The sequence below is a fragment of the Falco naumanni genome, chromosome 5 (assembly GCF_017639655.2).
Source record: "Falco naumanni isolate bFalNau1 chromosome 5, bFalNau1.pat, whole genome shotgun sequence".
NCBI classification, from domain to species: domain Eukaryota; kingdom Metazoa; phylum Chordata; class Aves; order Falconiformes; family Falconidae; genus Falco; species Falco naumanni.
This window is the reverse complement of record NC_054058.1, coordinates 36142281-36165250: the sequence shown is the minus strand read 5'-3', so window position 1 is coordinate 36165250 and position 22970 is coordinate 36142281. Positions and strand designations below refer to the sequence as shown.

The following is a 22970-nucleotide window of genomic DNA, read 5'->3' as shown; positions in this document are numbered from 1 at the left end:
TCATAGTAAAAACCAAGTGGTTCCTGATGTTCAGGGGAGACCTCCTGTGTTTCAGTTTGTGCCCACTGCCTCTGGTCCTGTCCCTGGGCAGCACTGAGGAGGGCCTGGCTCTGTCTTCTTTGTACCCTCCCTTCAGGTATTTATATACGTTGATAAGATCCCCCTGAGCCACCTTTTCTCCAAGATGAACAGTTCCAGCTCTTTCAGCCTTTCCTCACAGGAGAGATGCTCCAGTCCCCTCCTCGTCCTGCATCCAGTCCCTTTGCTGGACTCTCTCTAGTATGTCTGGAAGTCTCTTGTACTGGGGAGCCTGGAAATTGACAGAGCACTCCTGGTGTGGCCTCACCAGTGCTGAGTAGAGGGGAAGGATCACCTCCCTTGATTTGTTGGGATCATTCCTCCTAATGCAGCTGAGGATGCCTTCCTTAGCCTTCCTTGTCCCAAGGGCACATTGCTGGCTCATGTTCAACTTGGTGCCCAGTATGTCCTGCTGCGCCCTTTGGGCCCGGCCATTCAGCCAGCTTTCAGCCTGCCTCACTGTCTCCTCATACTGCAGTCAACTTCTCTATGAGGACCTTACAGGTGACAGTGTCAAAAGCCTCGTTAAGTCAGGGCAGACAGTATCCATTGCTCTCCTCTCTTCGACCACATCTGTCTCTCTACATTGTAGCTCAGACTTAAGGACAGTTTTGCCCAATAGCTGTCTTGCTCAGGAAAAAATATTTTCTGATAGGAGAGAATTGTGAGTGTATAGTGAATTCTGGACTTACTATAGTATAGTTGCCAAAAGTAAGTATATGGCAGTGTCTATACTGTTAAAATTGTTTTTGTTCTGAAGCGTTTGTATGTGACTTCTGTTAAGCCAGCTGTTAGATGTAGTGGGAGCAAGCAGCCAAGTCCAAGTCCTGTCAGCTCATAAGAACTGGCAAGCATATAAAACCCGTATCTTTTTCAGTTGCATATTCAATTAGATTATCAACCTGTTTGCTTTTATGCAGTCCTACTTTAATGGTCCCTCACTTGTATCTGGATTTGTAAAATAGATTCGGTAGCTAAAGAAGGATGCTAGAATTTCTAATTCCAGTTCTGAGACACAGACTGTGTTGCATGTAAAACTGTCTACTTGTTTTAACCCAGTTTGTCAAACCAAAGGGTTTTTAATAGAATTGAATTTTTTAGAATCCATAAATGTGAGGTTCTGACTGATGACTTCTGGTAACTCATACCAAAGTGACAGAACATCATCTTAAATGGGTGCCAGGCAGCTGGTGAAAGATAGTGACCGAAGAGACTTCTCTGCATATTGCTTCAGGTGAGCTCACAGATTTAGGAGAAGGGAAGCAGAACAGAAAGCTGAGGCCTGAATCAGAATGTAATGTTCTAAGCACAGTTGTTCTTACAGTTATAGGCACTTAGACTACATGCCTTTCAATGCATTTAAGCTAGCTGGGGATTGGAACTCCTAAGATTTGGCAGGTTTTGCTGGGGCAGCTGAAGAGGACACACCCTCCCAGGTACTTGCCTTTTCTCTGCTTTCATGGCTAAAATTTCCAGACCTCTTGGATCTGAGATAAAATCTGTTTTAAAAGTAATTATGCACCTTGCAAAGGAGGCCTGTGTCTTTACTTCCTTCTCAGCCCCCTCCGCCACTGCCCTTCTTTTGAGTAACCACATAGGTCAGATTAAACGATGTGCAGTATTTTATTGTGCTTTCCCTATCTTTGTAAAATCTTTTCTGCCTTTAACTTTTGCCAGTGATGGTAGTGTCATGGGTGCTTAAAAAATTGCAGTTTCACATATGTGGAAAGGTCTTTGGAGCAGAGGTTTGGAACATGGGTATGCGTAGGCTAAGTTTAGGATCTCCCATGTTACATTCTGGGGCAGTTCCCTGGACAGGTGAACTTACACTGAGGTAGCAAGTGGTAAAAGCAAGGTAGCTCACCCTGGTTTTCACTGAAGGGAGCTCTTGTCTTTATGGCTCTGTCTGTGCAAAATTACTGCTTCTTGCTTGAGCCTCATGGGGTTTTTTGTGAGGTTTTTTTCCATTCAGACATGGTTCTTTTCAAATACTTGGAAAATGGGATTTATCATGAACTGCATGAATATTTTAGGGCAATTCACATTGTTTGGAGAAAGTACTATATTTTGGTCTGGTACCTGTGACTATTATGACAAAATCATTGGGGAGAGGTACAAATGATGTATGAACTGGGAGAAGTCGTATGTTTCATCCAAGAGTCTGTCTTCTGTTATAGCCTTGAACAACTTCAAGGGTAAACAAACCTTTGCTTTGGTCAATGCAGAATATGATTTACTTAAAAATATAGTCTATGGAGAGGGAATGGTAGTACTGTCAAAACTGCATCTTCTTGAAGTGATAGGCAAGTGAATCCCATGAGGCAAGTGAATTGTATGAAGGCATTAAAGGACTCCTTCCACAGCATAGCAAGGATATTTTTCCTGCTAATCAAAAGCTGAATAATTTGGTGTCATGCAGGTGAAAACTATCCCAAATCCAGTCTCGCACTGTCTCCCTCTTGAGAATCATGCTTTATGTTGCACCTAAGGTCTGGAGTATTTGCACGTGTGGAGGGGGGATGCGTCCGTATTAGACCTTGATGGCCCTTTCCAGGATCAGTGCTATCCATTCCATGAGATTAAATGGTTTGCGTGCCTTGACGTTATCTCAGGCTTATTTTATGTTGTAACTAAAGATTAAAACTTGAATGTGCTGTACATTTTTGTATTGGAAACATAAATTCAGTTGTTGAAGCCGCCATGAAAGCTTGGGATTGGCATCTATCCAGGGAATAGCTGAGTCTTGGCACTAAAGGAGGAGTTTGAACATTTGACATTGGAAGTGATTTATTGTTCTTTGGGAATGCAAGAAGTTAATTTTATGTTCTAAGGGCAAAATTATTTCCTGTCTCAAATAATCCTGACAATAGCTGTTTTCTACCATGAGATGAGCATCCATGGCAATGGGAGACCACCACTTTCAGTGGCAGCTAACAACAGAACTGGCTTAGAAGTATCACAAAACTTCATCTCCTACAAACCTCCACTAGTACTTGGCTGTGACAAAGCACTTGAATCATTTTCAGAAAAAAAGTTAGTAGTCAAAAAAACCCCACATCTAAAATGATTAACATTGACTACTAACATATTAAATGAACGGCATGGTCTTTTTAGAATTATACCTCCATTAGTGCATAGTTGTTTCAAGTTGGGAAGCAGTCATCTGCAACCGTAAAGGGTAAATAGACATTTTAATAAAAATCTAGATTTTGGGATGGCAGTTCTGTATCAGGTTAATTGTCATATTAAGCCTCGACAGTGTTGTTATTGCCTATGTAACTGATGAGTTTGGAGAAAGAATGCTAGCTTTCTGGGCAGAAGTCACAATTCTGTAGTGAGGGTTTACCTAGTGACCACTAGTATAAACTGAGAATAAAATAAAGGTTTGCTAATCCTTTCACAAGCAGTGCATGAACGTCGAGTGCAGCCTGGCTGTTCCCTCTCTTGCTTAGGTAGTTTAAAAATGGACTGTGCTTTCCAAGTGTTTGCAGGCAGACACTTTGTGCAGCAAGAGGGTTTAATAGAGAAGAAACCTTTTATTGCCAGAAGCCAAAAGGATGTGGGAGGGAGAAGTGCAGGATATCATCTGCTCAACAATCACACAGGAATTAGTGACATAACTTCTCAAACTCTTACACATGCCTTAACATGAGAGGAAGGGTATCTTTCTCCTGTCCTTTCCTACTTATTTCTTCCTAGAACAAAATTGCTGTTTTAAAACAAATTGCCTCCTTTTCTGCTCTGTCCTGCTTACTCCCTTTGGCCTGACAGCCAGAACTTCCTCTTTTTTCCTGCTTTCAAGAGCAAAACCAAATGTTTTGGATTTTGCTGTTTTCACCTGTTCATAGTGGTTTAAATTAAAGTCTGGAATATCTGCAAGAGGAAATGTTTTGAAAAAGTCAGGTCTCTTGTGCTCAGTGTTCTTCACTGGGCACAGTATATACTTACATGTCAGTCTTCCTGCGATCTCTGGATGTTCCTGCCTGTGTCCAGTGTTGGTAGTGGGGAAATACACATCTGCATGTGTGTGAGCACATCTGCTTACCCCTGGAGGGGTTAAAGTTATTTGGGATGCATGTGGATGAATTAGCAGACCTAACTGTAGGTGGGAAGGCAGACAGGAACAATTTTAACTTTGTTGAATCTTGTGTGACTGTGTCTGCCTTGAAGCTTTGACTCTTTTAATGGGTAAATTATTGCTCTTAGGTAAGAGCAGGGAACTGTTACTCTTACTTCTTTCGGTCTTAAGTGATTATTTTAGATCAAGATGGTTAATAGTTGAACTAAAGGAATATATGGGAATTCTGTTGCGATTCCAGCTGGAGCAACTCTCAGTTAAGTCCCTCCACTGGAGGTACCCACCCCACATTTGAGATGCTGCACTTGATGTGTGAGCTCTCGCTGTGAAGCTCGTTGGCTTAGCAAAGGTAATTTGAGCTAATCTTTCTAACTTTGCACTCAGAGTGAGAGCATTCATCCAACCAGTTCTGGGGGCTCAGCAGGGGATGGTACTTTGAATTATAAAGAGGTATGTGGCAGTGTTTGCATCTAACCAGAATTTATCAACCAAAATGGTAAAAATAACAAAGAAAATGTGTTTGGGTATGTGTTTTTAATTTACTTGCTTGTTTTTGTTGGTCTCATATGCACAGTGGACTGCGGTTGTTTGGGAACTAGCCATAAAATGTCCTTCTCTTCATCTCTCTGCTTTCCTCCTGCCCTCTACTGTCAAGTTTTCTTTTGTGGACAGAGTCCTTCCGCTACATTAGCCAGAGAAATGTACCTGGTAGTTGCATTTCTTCTCTTGGATAGGAATCTCTATGTAGGCAACACAATTTTGCAGTCAAAGAATGTATGTGCAGCTTTCTAGAGGGCAGCATTGACAAAACTGTTGCCAGTGGTTTTCAAAAGAAAATCCAGCTCAACACCCCCACCACCCCCACCCCCAAACAAAACAACAACAAAAAAAAACAAAACAAAAGTGAATGTAACCAACTTGTCTTTAAAAATGGCACTGTTTTCTTTGGCTGTGTAGATGACAAGTTCTGAGCGGGTGTAACACTCCTGTGGAGTAATATTAGGAGCATGTACTGCATAATGTTTTTGGTTTGGTATGATCTAGAGTAGGATAGAGTTCTGGACCATTTCCTTCTCTTTATCACCCCCAGATTCCTCAGTACAACAGATCCTGGAGGGAGGGAGGAGGAGAGGCATGGACCATAGGGGAACCAACATCTCTGTTTCCCTTCCCCTCTCTCTCCTTCCCCTCTTTTCTGCCCTTGTAGCAATACTGCCATAGTCTCTTTGCAGATGACCTTTGGTTAGCACTATTGACCAAGTGAGTTCTTGGTTTGGGGAGGGGGGAGGTGGGAAGAGCAAAGGTTTCAGCTTCCTCCTCCTGCCTCTCCTTCCTCCTGAGGTGTACAGAGCCTGGGAGAGAGGCAGGGCTGAGTAACTGGGTGTTAGGGGGAGTGGGATGGAGCATCGCTGCTGCTCTCTCCACAGCTCACTTACAATGTTGACTTGATGGCTGGAAACTGCTTACCTATCGAGTTAATCAAATGGAGATCAGCATTGCACTCCTTGGGCTGAACCGATTCTTCTCCATCCTGTGGTTTACAGATAGGGATTGTGTATTTCATATGTGTGTTTTAAGGGAAAGACAAACCGACCTCTTGGCTGAATCCCAAGGAATGGGGTGGGTGGCAGAGTTTATATAGGTGCTGGGGGTTGATTTGGCTGTAGCTGCTGTGTGAAGTTCACTTTGGCAGCTGAAAGATGCAGAGAGAAGCACTTTCAGAATTAGAGACAGTGAGGTAATGAGAAAGTGACATAGGAAAGGAAGTGGGGGGGGGGGGGGAGGAGAGGGCTCAAAACACGCCTTGACATCATCTGATAGGTTTTCCAGCCTGTGCTGCAGCTATTTTTACGCTTTCAACTCACAGTATTTACAGCTCAATGACAGCCAACTTGCCAAAAGTGGGGGTGGTGGTATATCCCAGAGTGGGTTGAGGGACTGAAGAGCTGTTCAAAAGCTACAGAAAGGTCCAGGTTCCCAGGCATGCCTGCTGCTGTTGCCATTTTTCACATCTGCATGGTGGCTTACCTTTGGCTACCTGTCATGTCTAGGAGTTTTCTGTCACCAGCTAGTTGAAAAGATGAGTATGTAAACTTCAGGCTCTTCCTGAGAACTGGAGAAGCAAGAACGTGCAGTGCTCCCAGCTTGGTGTTTCTACCTCTTCCTGAAGGTCACTGTTGGTGGGAGGCAGGATCCTGGGAATATCCAAAGCAAACTCAGATTACATAAATGTGATCCTTAGCTGAGAAGAAAAGTGACACAAGCATCAGTATGAAGTCTGTATTTGTTTTGAAGTATAAAATAAATAGAGTCATAAGACATCAAAGCTTTACAGTGCTGTAGGTGCAGTATTCTCTCATTTTTCCAGCATTTGTTTGCTTGCTAGAAATATCAGAGACAGATCTTTAAATCTAGTGGGCTCATACTTCTTCCTGAGGGTTCAGCTGGCTTAGACCTTGACTGAGATCTTTCTCATGTTGCCTGAATGAGCATATATTGCAGGTGTTTCCAGTTTTTAGCAGTACGTTGTTTCTATTTCATTGCTAAATTCTGTGCATGCAGATCCTTGCAGGCATGGTGTTGTCTGAGAACATTACTACTGGGGGAGGGAAGAGAGAACCTGCACTGAGCTGCAGGGAGGACTGGAGATGAAAGGAGGAAAAGAATGCACATTTTAAGTTGGTATGAGGGGGTTGTAAGCCCATTTTCCATCTTCTTATTAATTTGAATTTAAAGAATACATTAATTTTGGGGGATAAAACTAATGATGCAGTTTTGTGTTACAGCTGAGCTGATCCTAGGTCAAGCCTATGTCAAGACTGGTGTAGCCCCTCTCTCCCTTCCCAGTTGTGTTCACCAGCCATCAGTTGTGATGCTCATCCCACCTGTTGTTGGTGGTGTTTAGTGGGTTGAATTGGCTCGTTAAGATACCAGATAGATTGTTAGAACTGGTATTAAGGAAGCTAAGACAGTGCATGGCTAAGGGAAGGGCAGGAGATGGTGAACCGGGAGTGATCTTTCTGGTGGTAGTAAGCTTTAAGCTATAGCACCTTGCAGTTCTGATGCTAACCTTGCACAGGCAAATTTTTGTGTGCTCCTGGAATTTAAAGGTCAAATATCTACAGCAGGGTTAGAACTTAACCTGGAGGTGGTTCACTTTTCCACATTTCTCTTCTAGCACAGAACGGGAATTTGAAAAAGTTACTGCTTATGTTCTGTCTTGACTTTTGAGGATAGAAAAATAAAAGAAGAGAAAGTTAATGAATTCATTCAAATTAATTCAAAATAGTAAGTAATGATAACTGACATTTAAATACAAGTAGTGCATTCTGTGCCCACCAGGCCTTAGAACTAGCAGCAGTATCTGTGCAAGCCATATGCGCGCCTGATGATTCTTTTTATTTTTGTATGAGGGTGTAAATTATAATGCAGCATCTTGAGGAAGAATACATTCCCCACAGTCTGTATCTCATTTCACACTTGAAAGTCAAATCATGTAAGGCTCAATAGATGCCTCATAGACGGATTATCAAAAATTGGCCTGACGTTTTCCAAACCACAAATCTGTGGCAAATACTTAGGTCCTGTTGGTAAGGGTGATCTTAGTGCTACCAGCAGCACTGCTGCCAGTTCCAGGGTAAAAGTTGTGCAGGACACTGAATGCTGGACATGCATTGGTGTGGGTTGATCCTACTTTTCTGGAGTGGTTAAGCAACTGAAACTGTTGTTGAAAATCCTACCTCTGCCATGAAACAGATCTTCTCATCTGTCCTACTGATTTCCAAAGAAACTGTCAAAGTTACTCATCAGGCCTTACTTGTACTTACAGTGCATTGATATTTCTGTCCATGTGAGCGTTGATCAGACTTTCAGATCTCTTATCAGTACATCAGGATACAATGAAACAAATTCAACTTTTATTTAAGTTTTTGATGCTCATCAAAATCTGGCAGTAGTGTCAGTATTTCATACAAGACAGGTTGCTCTTGGTCTTTGCTCATCTATCAGAGTCTGTGTTTTGCAAGGAGGTACCCCACAAGCGCTTGCTCTTGCGTTGAAGATATTGTCCAACTTGGACCCCTCAGAGTTTGTCTTCTTACAGCATGGAGGACACTACTCAAGTCCTTCTTGGAGTGTTCTGTCCCATCTTATTCTGTTTTGGTTAATTGATCCTTCTTTCAGAACACTACATAACCTGTAGGACAAAATTTTAGACTATCCTGCTCAGCAAAGAGAAGATTTATCTACGTACCCTTGAGCCAATCAGGTGTTTTTCTTTCCAAGCTGTTTTCTACACAGGAAGAAAGAAAGGAAGGTATGTCTGCATACATATCTGCACCTCTGTAATAATACATTGAGAGGATCAAGTCTTCATCAAGTTGGAGTTGTCAATTAAAACAGCAGAGGATTGGTTATATCATCAGATTGCCAATACTAGCAATATATTTCATGTATTATGAGCTACTTGATGCCTCTGTCCTTCCAGTTCTTAAAGTTTTCTTCATCAGAACTCGGGCAACGTCTTAGGACTGTTTTGGCAATACCTGGGTGTTGGTGAGTCAGCTGGATAAGGCAACTGGCTTACACTTCCCAGTCTTCATGCACTGTGGTGAGCTGCTAGCTCAGACCCTGGCTGACAAAGTAAAAGCAGTCTTTGACCTCTGTAGCTGAATCTTGTCATCTCCACCATCCAAATGGTGTATTGCTTGCCAGAAAAAAGTAGGAGTCAGTCTGGCACAGGATGGTTGTTCTTTTGTTATTACAGTAATTACGGGACCTATCTGCACAGAGTATCAGGCCTGATTCAATAGGCAGTTCTGTGTTGCAGTGGAAAGGGGAGATCTGAACAGGGTGTTTCTTTCTCTTCTCCGTCAATCTGGCTTTAGCACTCTTGTGGTCTGCCAGGTCAGCTTCCCGAGGCAGCTCTTTGCAGTGTTATGGCTGCAAAAGCAGGCTCATCTATTTATGCAGTAATTTGACCTTATTGGCCAAAGTTCATTATGAAACTGAACCTGTACCTGACTTTTACAAATCCTAAATTTAAGATGGGAGTTTGTATTGAGTATACAGTAGTAATTTAGGATTAATGCAATTATGGAGCTTTATAATATCACCAAAGATATTTTGTTACCCACAGGAACGTGAGTTTGGATTCTTTCCTGAGTGAAGGTTAAATATTTCAAAGTAAGAAGAGTACTGTTGAAGGTACTCAGAAATGTCAGTGATGCCACCTAGCATCATTATTTAGTAAAAATGTAAAAATCTGTGTATTAGTTTTTAGTTTGTAACTTAAAAATATGTTAGTTTTGCAGCTTATGGTAGAGTTAGTCATGCTTTTTAAATTTGGTTGAACACCAGTTTTCTTAGATATTAGCTTCATTATTAGAGACTTTTTTCACTTGTGGTTGTTATTCTGGCCTTGCTTTATAAAATGGCTTGGATGCCTCTCAAACTATTTGGAGATGAGAAGTTGTCTTGACTGGGGACAGGATGCAGGGGGCAGAATATGAAATGGAGACTGTTCCCATAGTGTTTAGAGTATTCACCTTTTTATTTTTGTAATCTCTGTTCTTCAGACTTGTAGGATGACATAGATTACTGTCCATCTTTATTATTTTTTTTCCTGGAAAGATACTAGAATACATTTTTTAGGTATACGTATTCATTGGACAACTCTTCTTTTTTTGTTGTCTTTTTTCCCCCTCAGACTTCATTGCACCTTTTACGATGCACGCTTAGGGAGATTAAAAATCAACATAGGCACCAGCTGTATTGGTGAGAGTACCTCCTGGCTGTCGCTCGGATGGAGTGTGCTTTTCCCTGGCCACTTCCAATTCAGTACCACGCTAGGCAGTATGTATAACCAAAGTTTGCCAACCACATGGCATCTGTTCATGATGCACATTAAATAAGCTCCAAATGAGGTGAGTACCTCCATACAAGCAGAGATTCTGAAGTTTTAGTGCTTGCAGTAGAGGGTTATTGGTTGGGGGCTGCTGATTATTTTCAGGTGGGTGTCTCTCCTGGGTTGGGAGAAAGATTTAAGGGAAGAAGAGGTGAGAATGCGTGCTTGTACAAAGTAGCCTTCTGTCACCTGTACGTGTTCTCAGAGCAAATGCATATAAGAACACTGTTTCCCAGATCATCAGTTTAGCTTTCTCTGCAACTAAAATTATATATTTAATAGTTTAAACAGGAAGTGCGAAGAGACAGCGTGGCTTCTGCAGCCGGAGTGGTGGTGCTTTCCTAGCTGTGCGTGTGGAATGCTTACAGTCAGGAGGTGCAGTGGGAGAGGGCAGTGCTCAATCACATGATATTGCCTGTCTGGCAGGTGTCCGTAGTGTGAGTAGAGAAACCAACTGTTCACTATTTTGGGTGAATGAGGTTGGCTGTTACTGCAAGTGGCCCCGCGAAGAAGTCCACGCATCTGTTGATAAGTGCCACTCTGCCACGCTGGGATCCCGAATGCTTATAGCTACTTGCTGAAACAGAGAAGCTTCTGTCTGAGCTTTGAGATTGTAGGAAGAAAAGTTTTTGCCAAAAGCCTTACTGATTCTAGTCTTTAGATGTTGGCTGTCAGGATTTGTCTGTGCCTCGAGTAGCTCTCTGTTCCTATGCAAGCACAGCCTTGGAATCTAGCAGTAAACTAATTTATTTTTTTTCCATTCTACTGCTTGGTGCAGTGACCGAAACCTGGTAGCAAGGGATTGCGTCTGGGTCTCTCGTGAGGATTAAGCACCCTTTCCACCAGCCTGGGACGCCTCCTGTGTTATAGAATCGGCCTTCAGGTCCAGGGATTTCCTCTAATATGTTGGATAAAGCCAAGACACTCCAGCCTGCCTATGTTGGGATTGTGCCGCTTGCAGAGACTGTGTCAAAGCAAGGGAAGAGCTGTTCAAGCACATATCAGGATTCATATCACAGCTTACGAGAAGGTTAGCAGGCTCTGCTTTCTTTGTTGTAGGCACTGTATAATTGGTTTGTGGGTTGGCTTTTCTGTTTTTTCTTGGTTTTTTCTTTTTTTTTTTTTCTTTTTTTTTTTTTTTTTCTCTCCCCCTTGCATATTGAATCTGCCTGCTTTTTCTTTTCTGGGCAGTAGTCCAGATTTTGGGTTTCCCACTGACTCCTGTGACCTGTTGTCCCTGAGGGCGCTCATAAGCATTTCACAGAACAGGGCTGGAGCTCACTGTGTAGTAACTTGCAGTGCGTGGACCATGGGACAATTTTACTTGCATTTGGAAGTTTTAATTTCAGAGTTTAAATTTCTTCCTCTCCTCTGTATCTATAGGGCTCTTGTGAGCAATGTTTTAAGGTTGTTTTATTAAAAGTGTAAAGGCTTGTTCTGGAGTGGCAACTCTGCCTTGAAGCAGATAGTGTCATGTTTTAAGCTTCAGTATGTTGTTTGGAGAGTTGTGAAAGGAGAGAGGTGTGTGTATCTAAATGTGGTTCTGTTTTAGATAATTCACATAATTTTCAGGTATTCTCCTGCTAGTATATGTGATTATTTTTTTTTCTTAATAGGTAGGGGTTTGACAATTCTGAAAGATTATGTAGATAGGTAGAGGTCAGATTTCATGGAGAGATATCTATGAGGAAAGAAGATCTGGAGGGATTGAAAAAGATTGAGAAGATGAAAAAAGATAGTGATCCATTCATAGTGTGCAGCATAATAAATAGCAACAAACAGGAACTGGGAAAAGATTGCAGGGAAGAATGGCAGAATATAAAATGCCAATGGCAAACATAACAAGCTTTACTTTTTATCAGAAATACTGGATTTGTCTAGCTACAGGTGAAATTTTAATAGGAACTTGCAGGAGTGAACAAAGGTCTTGAGCACAGTGGCCTCAGAAATAAGGTGATGACTGATTTCAGGAGTGAGTAACGTGATCTGAGAGGAGTGGAAAATGATTTTCAGTGACATTTTGGACAGAAAAGTAAAGGGTGGTAGGAGCTGAGGATAAAAAGCCAGATACAATAGAAAGCCAATGTGTGGAAGATGATTTTAGTTTTTGCAAATAGAGGATTTTTCTCTCGTGCAGCTCTAGGCTGCCAAAAAACCTGCGAAGTTTCTGTACCCTATTGTCATTCTCCCTACCAAGACTCCTTAACATATATCAAGAATTAGCTTTTTATTAGATTTTTAAAATATTACTATTTTTGTTGGTTGTTTTTATTGGGATACTCTATGTCGAAAAAATAGGGAAAAGGAAAAGAAAACTGAAGTCACAGTCCTCAAATTCAAGTGTGGGAGTAATAAATCCGTTAGTATAGGCAGCATTCCCAGATTACTTTGTCTGCTCTGGAGGCAAAGAGCTACACCATGTCAGTCTTCAGAGGGAAAAGACAACCCAAAATCAAAAAAGGTAGAACTGGCAGCTGTCTTGTATTTGCAAAGCACTGATATTCACAGAAGGTGAGCAGTCTGCATTTGGATGTGCTAGGGTACATCTTCCATCCACTCACTAAGTATCACAAGCTCTACAGTGGGTAACATGTAGAATGAGGGAAATGCAATTTAATCAATATAAAAATGTTTGTTGCTGTCTCAGGTAGAAGTGAATTAAGGTAATTGAATTCTTGTATAATTCTGATTATTGAAAAAGCTGTTGACTCTGCAAAGTCTAGCAGTATCATCAGCCTACCCCGTGTCTAATTCATGATACTCTAATATCATATGTGATGAGGAAAGCTGCTTTCTACCAGCTGCCAAACGCAGGGTAAGGAAGAGAAATAGATGCTGCCAGCTTCTTTCATATCAGAAGAGAAAAGAATAACCTTTTAGCTTTGCTGCTGCTCCATTCAAGTCTCTTGCGGTCTTGGGATGCCTGTTGTATTTATGCTGTAGCATGCACTGTAATTTGCAGAGCCAAATCTTACAGGCAGGGAAGAAGCAGATGCACTCACATGTAAACCATTATGGAAGCTTTGGAAGTCCAGAATTAGCACTGAGCTGAAACTGTAACAACTATTGCACCTTAGTTTTGGTCCCTCCAAAAATGGGACAGTTCAGTTTTGTTATTGCCTAGGACAGAAAATTCATACATTTCTCGTTCTTTACCATACACCAGTGAATGGGTGCCACTCTGCTTTCTCTTTTCAATAAAGCCAGGCATGTCTGCGTTATGCTGACAATACTCATACCTGTGCTTTTAATGAATCTCATGAGAACCAGCTGTCTGGAATAGACTTAATCTTCTTTCCTTGTCTCTGGAAAACAGATGGTCTCCTAGATTTGATTTATTTATTTTTTTGAATTGGGACTTAACATTGAAGTTTGGGAACTGGCGGTCCTTTCCACACAGAAATGGATTTGACATGAGGGAGTCAATATATGCTTGTATATTTTTCAAAGTATGTGTTGGGGCTGTTATGTGTAAAATTCCTAGAATTCAGGAATCCATAAACATGTTTTCTGTTCAAGAATGCCTTGGAATGATTTAGTTTTCAAATACCAGAGCCCAGTTTGCAGTTCCTAGACCAGTTAACACAACAGTATGGTAGCCCCTCATGCAAGATATGAAGAGGGAATGGCAGAAAGCTACTCAAAACCCAGTTAACTTTCATGTGAGTCTAGCTTAGAATTAAGCACTTCCAAAAGTAAATTCCAACTTTTCCACCTCTGTGCAATGTCTTTCATTCATTGCTCTTAAACTAAAACTTTTTTTGGCAAGTCCTCCCTTCAAAAACGTTCAATGTGACTTGGGGGCTGACAGTGAAACTCACCTGTCTTTTTCCAAGATTTGTGTCTCAGGGCCCAGACACATGAACAAGTTTCTGCATGCCATCTGATCTGCGGTAACTGTGTGCACATACTTGGTCTGCAGCAAATGTGAGGTAATTTGAGTTAGCTTAGCCTTTGATTAAACTATTAATATCTGTTCAGTACTTTGAAGAGATCAGGAGTCGTGCAAATGCTTGTTAACATATGGCTTTCTTCATGAGTAATGTAGACCTTATTGTCATATAACACCTCTGGGCACCTGAAGGCAAAGCTGGCGGGTGGCTGTGCCTCAGCTGGCAGAGGGCAGGAGAACCTGCACTTGTGGGCTTGGAAGCTCTCCATACCGAGGAGGTCCCCAGTGAGAGGGCAGCCCCTGCATCTGAGGCAGCTCACAGGAATGCAGGGTGACTTTTTTCTGTAAAGGTTGATCCTGTGTCTTCCTAGTTCAGAGTGGACCTGAAGATGCTGTGGGAGATGTCAAAGCAATGCCTCATGCAAATGCCTGGGTAAGGAACATCAGAAACCAGTCATAAAGTATAATAGGCGCTTCTCTGAATTATGGCCAGATACATCCCACAATTCAGAATTATTTAGGCAAATAGTGCTCTGACACAGAAAAACATAGAAGATATGTTGAACCTATGAGGAGCTAATCTGCTGGCATTTCTTGTGGCAAATCCAGAGGCACACCAGATGTATGCAGTTAGACTCCCTGTAACCTTGTGCTGCAACCAGCCTTTGCAAATGTTGGCACAGCGGCTGTGACTATGCTTAAAAGGTAGGCGGTGCAGTGAAGGTAAGATAATGATATATTAATGTGAGGTGGCTCAAAGTTGGCAGTAAGATAGCAATTCAAAGTTATTTTTGCTTAATTCCCAGCATGCCTCATTTGGCTGCCAGGGGTCAGTACTGGGTCCAGTCTTGTTCAACTTACAAATCAATGACCTCGGTGAAGGGACATAGTGTATACTCTTAGCAAATTTGCCGATGATACAAAACTGGGAGAACTGGTCAATACACCAGAAGGCTGCACTGCCTTGCAGCGAGACCTGGACAGGCTGGAGAGTTGAGTGGAGAGAAACCTCATGAAGTTCAACAAAGGCAACTGTAAGGTCCTGCACCTTGAGAGGAATAACCCCATGCACCAGCACAGGCTGGGGTTGACCTGCTGGAAGGCAGCTCCATGGAGAAAGACCTGGGAGTCCTGGTGGACAGCAAGTTGCCCATGAGCCAGCAGTGTGCCCGTGTGGCCAAGAAGACCAGTGGGATCCCGGGGTGCATGAGGAGTGTGGCCAGCAGGTCAAGGGAGGTGATCCTCCCCCTCTGCTCTGCCCTGGTGAGGCCACATCTGGAGTGCCATGTCCAGCTCCGGGCTCCCCAGTTCAAGAGAGACGGGGAACTACTGGAGGGGGTCCAGTGGAGGGCGACAAAGATGATGAGGAGACTGCAGCATCTCCCTGATGAGGACAGGCTGGGAGAGCTGGGCCTGCTTAGCCTGGAGAAGACTGAGAGGGGATCTGACAAATGTCTCCAAATACCTTAAGGGTGAGTGTCAAGAGGATGGGACCAGGTTCTTTTCAGTAGTGTCCAGTGACAGGAGAAGGGGCATTGGGCACAAACTGAAACACAGAAAGTTCCATCTGAATATGAAGAAAACGTCTTTATTTTGAGGGTGACAGAGCACTGGAACAGGCTGCCCAGAGGGGTTGTGGAGTCTCCTTCTCTGGAGATACACAAAACCTGCCTGGGCATGATTCTGTGCAACCTGCTGTAGGAGAATTTGCTTTAGCAGGGGGGCTGGACATCTGGAGATACGATCTCCAGAGGTCCCTTCTAACCCTGAGCATTCTGTGGTTATGTCACTCTGAAGACTAAAGGTGTTTCAGGGTATTTGTTAACTCTGACACGCGTAGGAAGCTTAGGGAAGGGGTTAACACTGAATGACCAGGGTTTTTATAAGTGAGACCTTACCAGTGGAAGGAGAGTTGTAGCATTACCCCTGGAGTTGAATTCACATATTTTTTTCAGTCTTGCTGCCCTAATGTGTTTTTGCTTTTTTGGATATGACATGTTCTCCCCTCTTGGAGTTTACTGAACTATTCCTGTCAGTGTAATGATCCCCAGCTGTTGCTTTAGCCTTAGCTATTTTCATGCTGGGAAGGGGAGGAGGAGGAGGAGGAGGAAAGGGACAGAGGCTAGCTTGTTTACCACACTGCGATCTACTTCATTTGTCAGAAAACGGCTACTATAATACTTGCTTTGGCACAAAGTAATATTAAAAGGGAAGAGTTGTAGATTTGGACCTGTAAGAGCAAGGAGACAGAAGGACTCAACACATGCAGAAAACAAAAAGAATAGAAACTGGGTGTGGTGCGATGAGTACAGCTGTCAGTAGCATTTATGCAGAAAATGCTTTGAACTAGTAATGATACCAAGTAAAATTTGCAGTAAGTACTTTCCTGCCCTGTCAACTGAATTTTCTTCACAGTTGAACTGAGCTTCGTGTTCAGTGGCAGTGATGCTGGGGTTTCGATAATCCCAGCAACTGGGAAGCATGTTAATAAAGCTTGAAAAAACTTGTGTGGCTTTGGAATTGTTATTTGACAATTATCTGTTGTTTATTTTTTTAAGAAAGTATCTGTATTTATACTTGTAAACAGCAAATGACTGATGCTCCTAGGAGCTGTTGCAAAGCAGATGCTTTTTTGAAAATAGAACTATGATACTTAAGCCCAGATTGCCTGTTTTGCATCCAGAAACAACTTCTGCAGTTAACATGCTTGTTCACAGTCCTTGCCAGACAGATGTCACTGTGACTTTCCTGCCCAAAGAAGATAAGGGTCAGTGACAGTTGCTGTTTCTGCTTGTGGTTTTGGATCCACATCAGGCTGCCTGAGTAGATCTTATCTCGGTACTTTTATCATCTATAAGACCTGTCACTAGTCACCTCAGATTTTTCAGCATTCTGTCACACCTGCAAGTCATTGATCAACTACTTAATGAATATCTATACCAAAAATAAGTGCCTGCTTAGATCTTTCCTTTCGTGCCCCCACTCACATCTATTCAGTCTTTTCTCAGCATTGAATTACTGATCGTGTCACCTGCTGCATCAATAAATTTTGATCCAAAATGTTAAAGCAGCACATTTCTTGGCAAGAACCTCTGCAGCCGATGGTAGAAAATGGGATATGGCTCCTGACATAGCTTAAGTTTATCAAATGAAAACATGCAGTGTGCCTATGGGGCAAATTGTGTTCCATTTTCTTACAGGAGGCCTCTAACTTGATGCGTGATCTGCTTGAACGGCTTTAACACGGAGCAGAACTAGTGGTTCTTTTTCTTTTACTTGGGCTAGTGGAAGTAGATACAATGTTTTTCCCTGCCAGTATGCAAAATTCACTAACCTGATATCCTTCCAAACTAAGAGCAGACGTGCAGTAGCTGAAGTATATGGCAATATGGTGATTACTAATAAGAACTACAAAATGGTTTTTTGCTCATCAGGCTTTTTCCTGGTGTTGAGTGAGATGGGTAGAAGAACTGTGCAGGTGACCTACTGTCAAAGTTTATTGTGCATATAATATAGTTAGCCTTCTTCCAAGAAAACAAAGATTTGAACTTTCCATTCTGCAGTTCTGCCATCTAAAGTTAGCCTTAGCCTGATGAATCTAAGAAATGTGAAAGGTCAATAATAAGGAAGAGGATATATTGCTTTGGGACATGGATTCCTTCCAAAATTGACAGTGAAAATGTTACTGTCAATTGAAATTGGTGAAATCCAGGCTTGCTGAAGAATCTCATTTTAATAGTCTTATAAAGAAAATATTTTGGTAAAAAAATAGGTATTTTAAAGTTTTCAACAGAAGTGCCCATAATGCATTTTCCTCCATGATAGTGACAGGGATCATCTGTTGCAGTCATGTTTATGAAAACCTTGTTCTGTGGTCTCCATCCCCAAAGGCAGCTCATGGGCCTGTCATCATTCTGAGGGTATTTCCTGTGATATTTCTGCTGCACCCTACGAGCTGACACATTTAACATCTTTTTGGTAACCGTCCTCACTGAAACACTTGTCAGGGCACGGACATTTTGCTGCTCAGCTGGATTGTTGGGGGCAGATCTGAGCGATGCTCTGGATGACAGAAGGAAGAGATCCACTTTCGACTTTCTCTGTGTGGAGTTTCCCCAGCTTCATGTTTCTACATGTTTCTGTAGTATTAAATGCATGGAGGCTGTAGCTGTGGGTTTTGTAGGAACTGAATGTGGCAGTAGCTATGTTCTGCGAGTACTTGTCTCTGCAACGCAGCAGTGCTGGAAGCCAGGATGTACAAGCTCCCTTTGTGTAATTTGGTCAGTATTACGAGCAGCATGTAACCTGTCCCTGCAAACAGTTGTGGATTTTCTTTCTTGTTTTGGTGAATGCTCTTTCTGATGCTCTTTTCATGCTCTTTTTCTTCACTTTCACTTTCCTAAGCTTTCATGCCTCTTTCTGTATTATATGTGAAAGTCCTTCTAAGCCTGCTTGCAGCTCACACCTTTTCCATGCTCTGATGTCAAATCCTCCCTTCTCAGAAGTGAATGTAGTAGATGCTAAACTAGTAGTACCTTTGTGCCTCACCGAGAGGCTGTTTTACTGCTGCTAATAATAGCTGTCACATTGACTGCAGGCAGTTTAGAACGAGGATTGTATCTTCGGGACTGACATGTGACCATAAATCTAACTACAGTGGCTGCAAACACTGTCACCACGTAGCTATCTCCCCTGCCTCTTTGCTGGAGGGAGCAACAGAAAGGAAACGTGTCTGCCCTTCACTTGCTTTTGTTCAGTATATTAGTGAAAGCCCACCTCTTTTAGCAGCTGGGGAGAATCTTCCGCTGCGTGTAACGCGTATGGGAGTACCTATTGCTGCCGGCCATCTCCTCTGTGCCCTTCAGTAGAGGACTGAGCCAGCAGTAACGGTTTAAACATCTGCAGAATTTGTCCACCAGTCTGAAGTCAGTGGTCATGCAGGCCATTCTGATCTGCTGGGTTTTTTTAGTTTGCTGAATGACCTGTTACACAGAATTATATTATTTAGATATTTATAGCTATGATAGCACTTAAGAACCACATTAAGCCTCATAGCCAGATTTGTTTTCAATGCTTCCCTTGTGGAAAAAAACAAGAAAGTCAGTCCCGGAGATCTGTAGTCCAGACTTTTAAAAGAAAGTAAATATCCAAAAAGAAAGGAAGTAAAAAGTAGTAGATAGATGTTGTATGATTACAGTTTAAAGAGTTTTAGGGAATTCAATGTACTTTTTATGTGTACTGCAAAACCTGGGGATCAGCTTCTATACTGGGCTGCTGTGAAGGAACTGTTTTCTAATGTAGAAGGATATGATGACCATAGCTGAATCTTGTAACTGTTTTACAGGTAGAAACAGAATTAAAGAAGGTGTCAGACTGTTGCAGTACAAAGGCCAGAATCTGTATGTGAACCATGATCATGACATGTGTTCTTTGCAGTCTTTGAGAAATCAGCAAAGATGTTTCTCACTACCATGAATTAAAGAAATATGATAATTCCTTGTAGCATCCACCTGAAATTCCTGCTAAGAGAAGATGCTGGGGCTTGGACAAAAGCTGGTGACAGGCAAGCTACTCAGATAGGGAATGCTCTGACTCTTTTATTTTGCATGTAATATGCTTGTTGGGCAAAACCACTTTCATTCCATGTCCGTGAAGTAACTGTCATCATAATCAACCAATTGAAGCTGGGAGATGCTCAAGCTAGCTAATTTAAAATTGTAAGGGCTAGCTTTCAGAGTTTCCTATATTGGTTAATTACTTTTTCTAAAGAACTGCTGGATTTGTATTTAAATTTGCATAATTCTAAGTCCTTTTTTCTATCGCTTGTGGAAAAACACATTTGCTTTCATTTGCATTTTGTTTCAGTAAATCAAACATTTTTAGGTGATTGAGAGTCTGAAATGGTCTTGAAAATACAGAATTACTCCACGTTTAAGTAGAAAACCCAAAACCACAGCTCATATGTCAAAGCGTCCCAGCTGTTGCCACAGAACTTCTGTGGTGTCTTGAGCATTAGATGATTTCTGCAAAGGGAGCTTGTAACTCCTATCTGTAGAGGGTGCCCTGTGGCAGAAGGAAGGTTGAATCATTGGGCCAGCATCACAGTCTTGGTAGAAATGTTTGAGAAAGGTTTTGGTCTTGATCTGAGAGGCTGATGGTTCACTGGAGAGCTGTGCTGTAGCAGAAATTGCACAGTGGGAGGTGAGCAGTGAAGGAAAGTATTGGACCATGTCTGTTATTGCTGAAAGAGGCATGAAAGGATTTCTTAATCAATTTTAGTGTTATAAACTTGTCTAATCCATCATGGTTTATGGATGTGTCTTGTCGCTGTCTCAAGACTGGATTTTCTTCTTCTTCAAAACACACAAAAATGCATTATCCCTTGAACCCAGACTTTTAAATAAAGGGAAGAATTGTTCAGATTCTGATATATCTTCAAACATGTTTTTTCTTCTAGAATTTTTCTGAAAAAATATAAACAACTCTCATGTCTCATCTGTAAGGGAAACAAAAAGGTTGGAGCAATTTCTTCTTGTAGGCAGAGATGCCTCTATCTTTACAAGAAAAAAAAAAAAGGGTTCAAACTTTTTTTCCTTTTGTACTGTAACATTAGTAGACTGCTGTAGATCTGATTGTCAGGATCTATCTACCCATTCCTTCTATTTCCTTCATTTGTCCCCATCTGCCACATCACATTAAATTATCTGGGAGAATTTCTTTCTAGGGCCTTCTTTTCTTTGCAAGGTGGTTAAGGGCAGTGTTAGTTCCTCCTTGTTCATTGTTTCATGGAAACAAAAATCAGTGTAGACTGTGACTCAGGTTTAGACGGAGCACTGGGAAATTCTCTCTGATTTCCCCCCCCTTAAGGTTTCTCTTCCAGCTATAAATAGAAACAATGGATATATAGATGGCATCAACAAGCACCGATTACAGATATTTACTGTCTTATGATACTGGTGTCTCAATTTCAGGTAGACCTTTTCACCTAGGTATTTTGTTACAGGTCATCTTGTTGAATCATGCGTGGTAGCCAGATTCCATACATACAGATATGTGCCTAGTTATTCACATGCTTAGTTTTCACCTAACCAGTATTACTGGGATAAAATGATTATATAAGAATCATTGCCCTGCACAGAAAGCAAAGAAAAAGAAAGCTTTTCTTGATAAGCTTGTTGTACGTTTTTACATGTTGCATATCTTACTAAATGTATCAGTTGCATATGTTTCAGGTTGATTTCTTAAAGTCCTATTTTAACAGTTTCACCAAGTGCTGAAATGGACTATTAGGTGTACCAAGATTTTATGATAAGAGTGAGCTTCTATGTGTTCAATAGAAAGACTTATGTACTGATGGTAATACATTTATCTGATTTTAAAATTTTAGTATTAAAGAAGTCAAAGCTGGCATTGCATTAGAAAGTAACAATGATTAAAATATCATTAAACCCCCCTAAATTTTACATGTTTAATGAAAATGGCAGGAGTTCAATCATGAAGGAAGAATGTAAAGGCAAATGCTGTAAAATGCATGCCAACTGCTAGTCTTTGTTTTAAATAAACACTAAAGTAACCCTGCAAAATTCAGCATAACTTTTGTAGTAATAATCAAGTTTGCATATATTTAGTCATGTAGCACCCATGAAATAAACATGTTCAATTGTGTGCAATATTGAGAACTGAGATTGTAAACTTCTAAGGCTATGAACTGGTTCTTCCTTTCGTATCTGCAATTTTACCACCCCAGAACACCAACGCTGACTGCACCTTTGGGAGCCACTGACGGCAGTAACTATTCTGTCCTGTGTGGAGGTTAGATCACATTATGTTATGATACTTGGACCATGCTACTGCTTTTGTTTGTCTTGTAATGCTGTCCTAACAAAATTAAAATTGCTGTAAACAGTGGCTATATCTTCTAAATGCAGTTTTAAATTAACATTACTTTGATTTCCACATTGTATCAAATTCGCTATGAAGCCTCAAAAATGACCTGCTGAGGTAGCTTGTTGTTCTGTGCTCACAGTGTGAGCCAGCTATCTTGTGGTGCAATGTGGGGATGGAAATAGATTCTTTTGCTTTTCATTGTGTATTTGCTTCTGATTTCATATTCTTTGGGGACTAGTTTCTTCTGTAGGTTTGAATCTTTGATTCTGCTAAATTAACTATATCAAAGAATCCGTATTTGTTTGTCTCCACTAAGGCAGCTATTTAATGTCTCGTAACACTGACTCATTAAAAGATAATACATGCAAGTATTTCATCATCCTTTGAAAACATTTTTTTAAATTATTCCTATTTCATATTTCTCTTCTAACAGCATCCTTGCAGCAAAAAGTGACTATTGCCCTGTGCCTGTATTTTTTTGTTTCTGTTCTTCTGGAACATGGTCATATAGACAATGCGTCTAATGTATCAGCAGGCATGTGTAAGCTGCATGTCCTGTCAGTGATTTTGTGTGACCCAAGATCATTTTGAGCTGTGGAAGCTTTGAAGAGTTTGATTTTATCAAGAAGCAACCCCTTCTAGTCCTGAGGGTGAGAGTCAGTTAATTGTCTCTCTTCCTTCTCTTCTGTGTTCTTAAATGACCAGTTGCTCCTTTTTCTGTGCTTTTCAGCTGCTTTTAAAAGTTTGTGGGCATTTGAGAGCCTGAAGGCTTTTTGAAGTGCCCGATGGGAAAAAACCCGACACCTAGTGTTATGTCACACTCATGTTACGTCCTTGGGTTATTACTAGCACATCTACTGCAAAATATTTTGAAAGTTGTTGCTTTGGATGCGAATGATCTCTTCTGCTTTTTAAGAATCTTTTGACCGTGGTCTTAAGTCTACATCAGGCAGAATTGTGCTCCTGTTCTCACCTGTACAAATTTTTAATGCTCCCAAAAGCTTATCAAGAGGATAAGAAAAAAAAGGTGGTCGTAAAAAAAGTTTCAGATCCCTCTATACTAGATCTGCCTTTGATGCAGCTGCATGGCTTTCTTGGTTAAACCTCCTGTTTGGCTTTGTGCCTACAAT

General features: G+C 41.4%; 1 protein-coding gene across 2 annotated transcripts in view; it reads left to right on the top strand.

Moving 5' to 3' along the window:
* Positions 1-10911: 10911 nt before the first annotated feature.
* Positions 10912-22970, top strand: part of MRTFA (myocardin related transcription factor A) — a 50412-nt gene continuing 38353 nt past the window's right edge. Inside the window, exon 1 of one of the 2 annotated variants that reach the window (XM_040595789.1) lies at positions 10912-11091. In XM_040595789.1, coding sequence (XP_040451723.1) covers positions 10965-11091 — 127 coding nt within the window. In that variant the 5' untranslated portion in view covers positions 10912-10964. Of the gene's footprint in view, positions 11092-15078; positions 15426-22970 lie in introns of those variants that run through there. The other variant, XM_040595790.1, reaches the window with a different exon arrangement.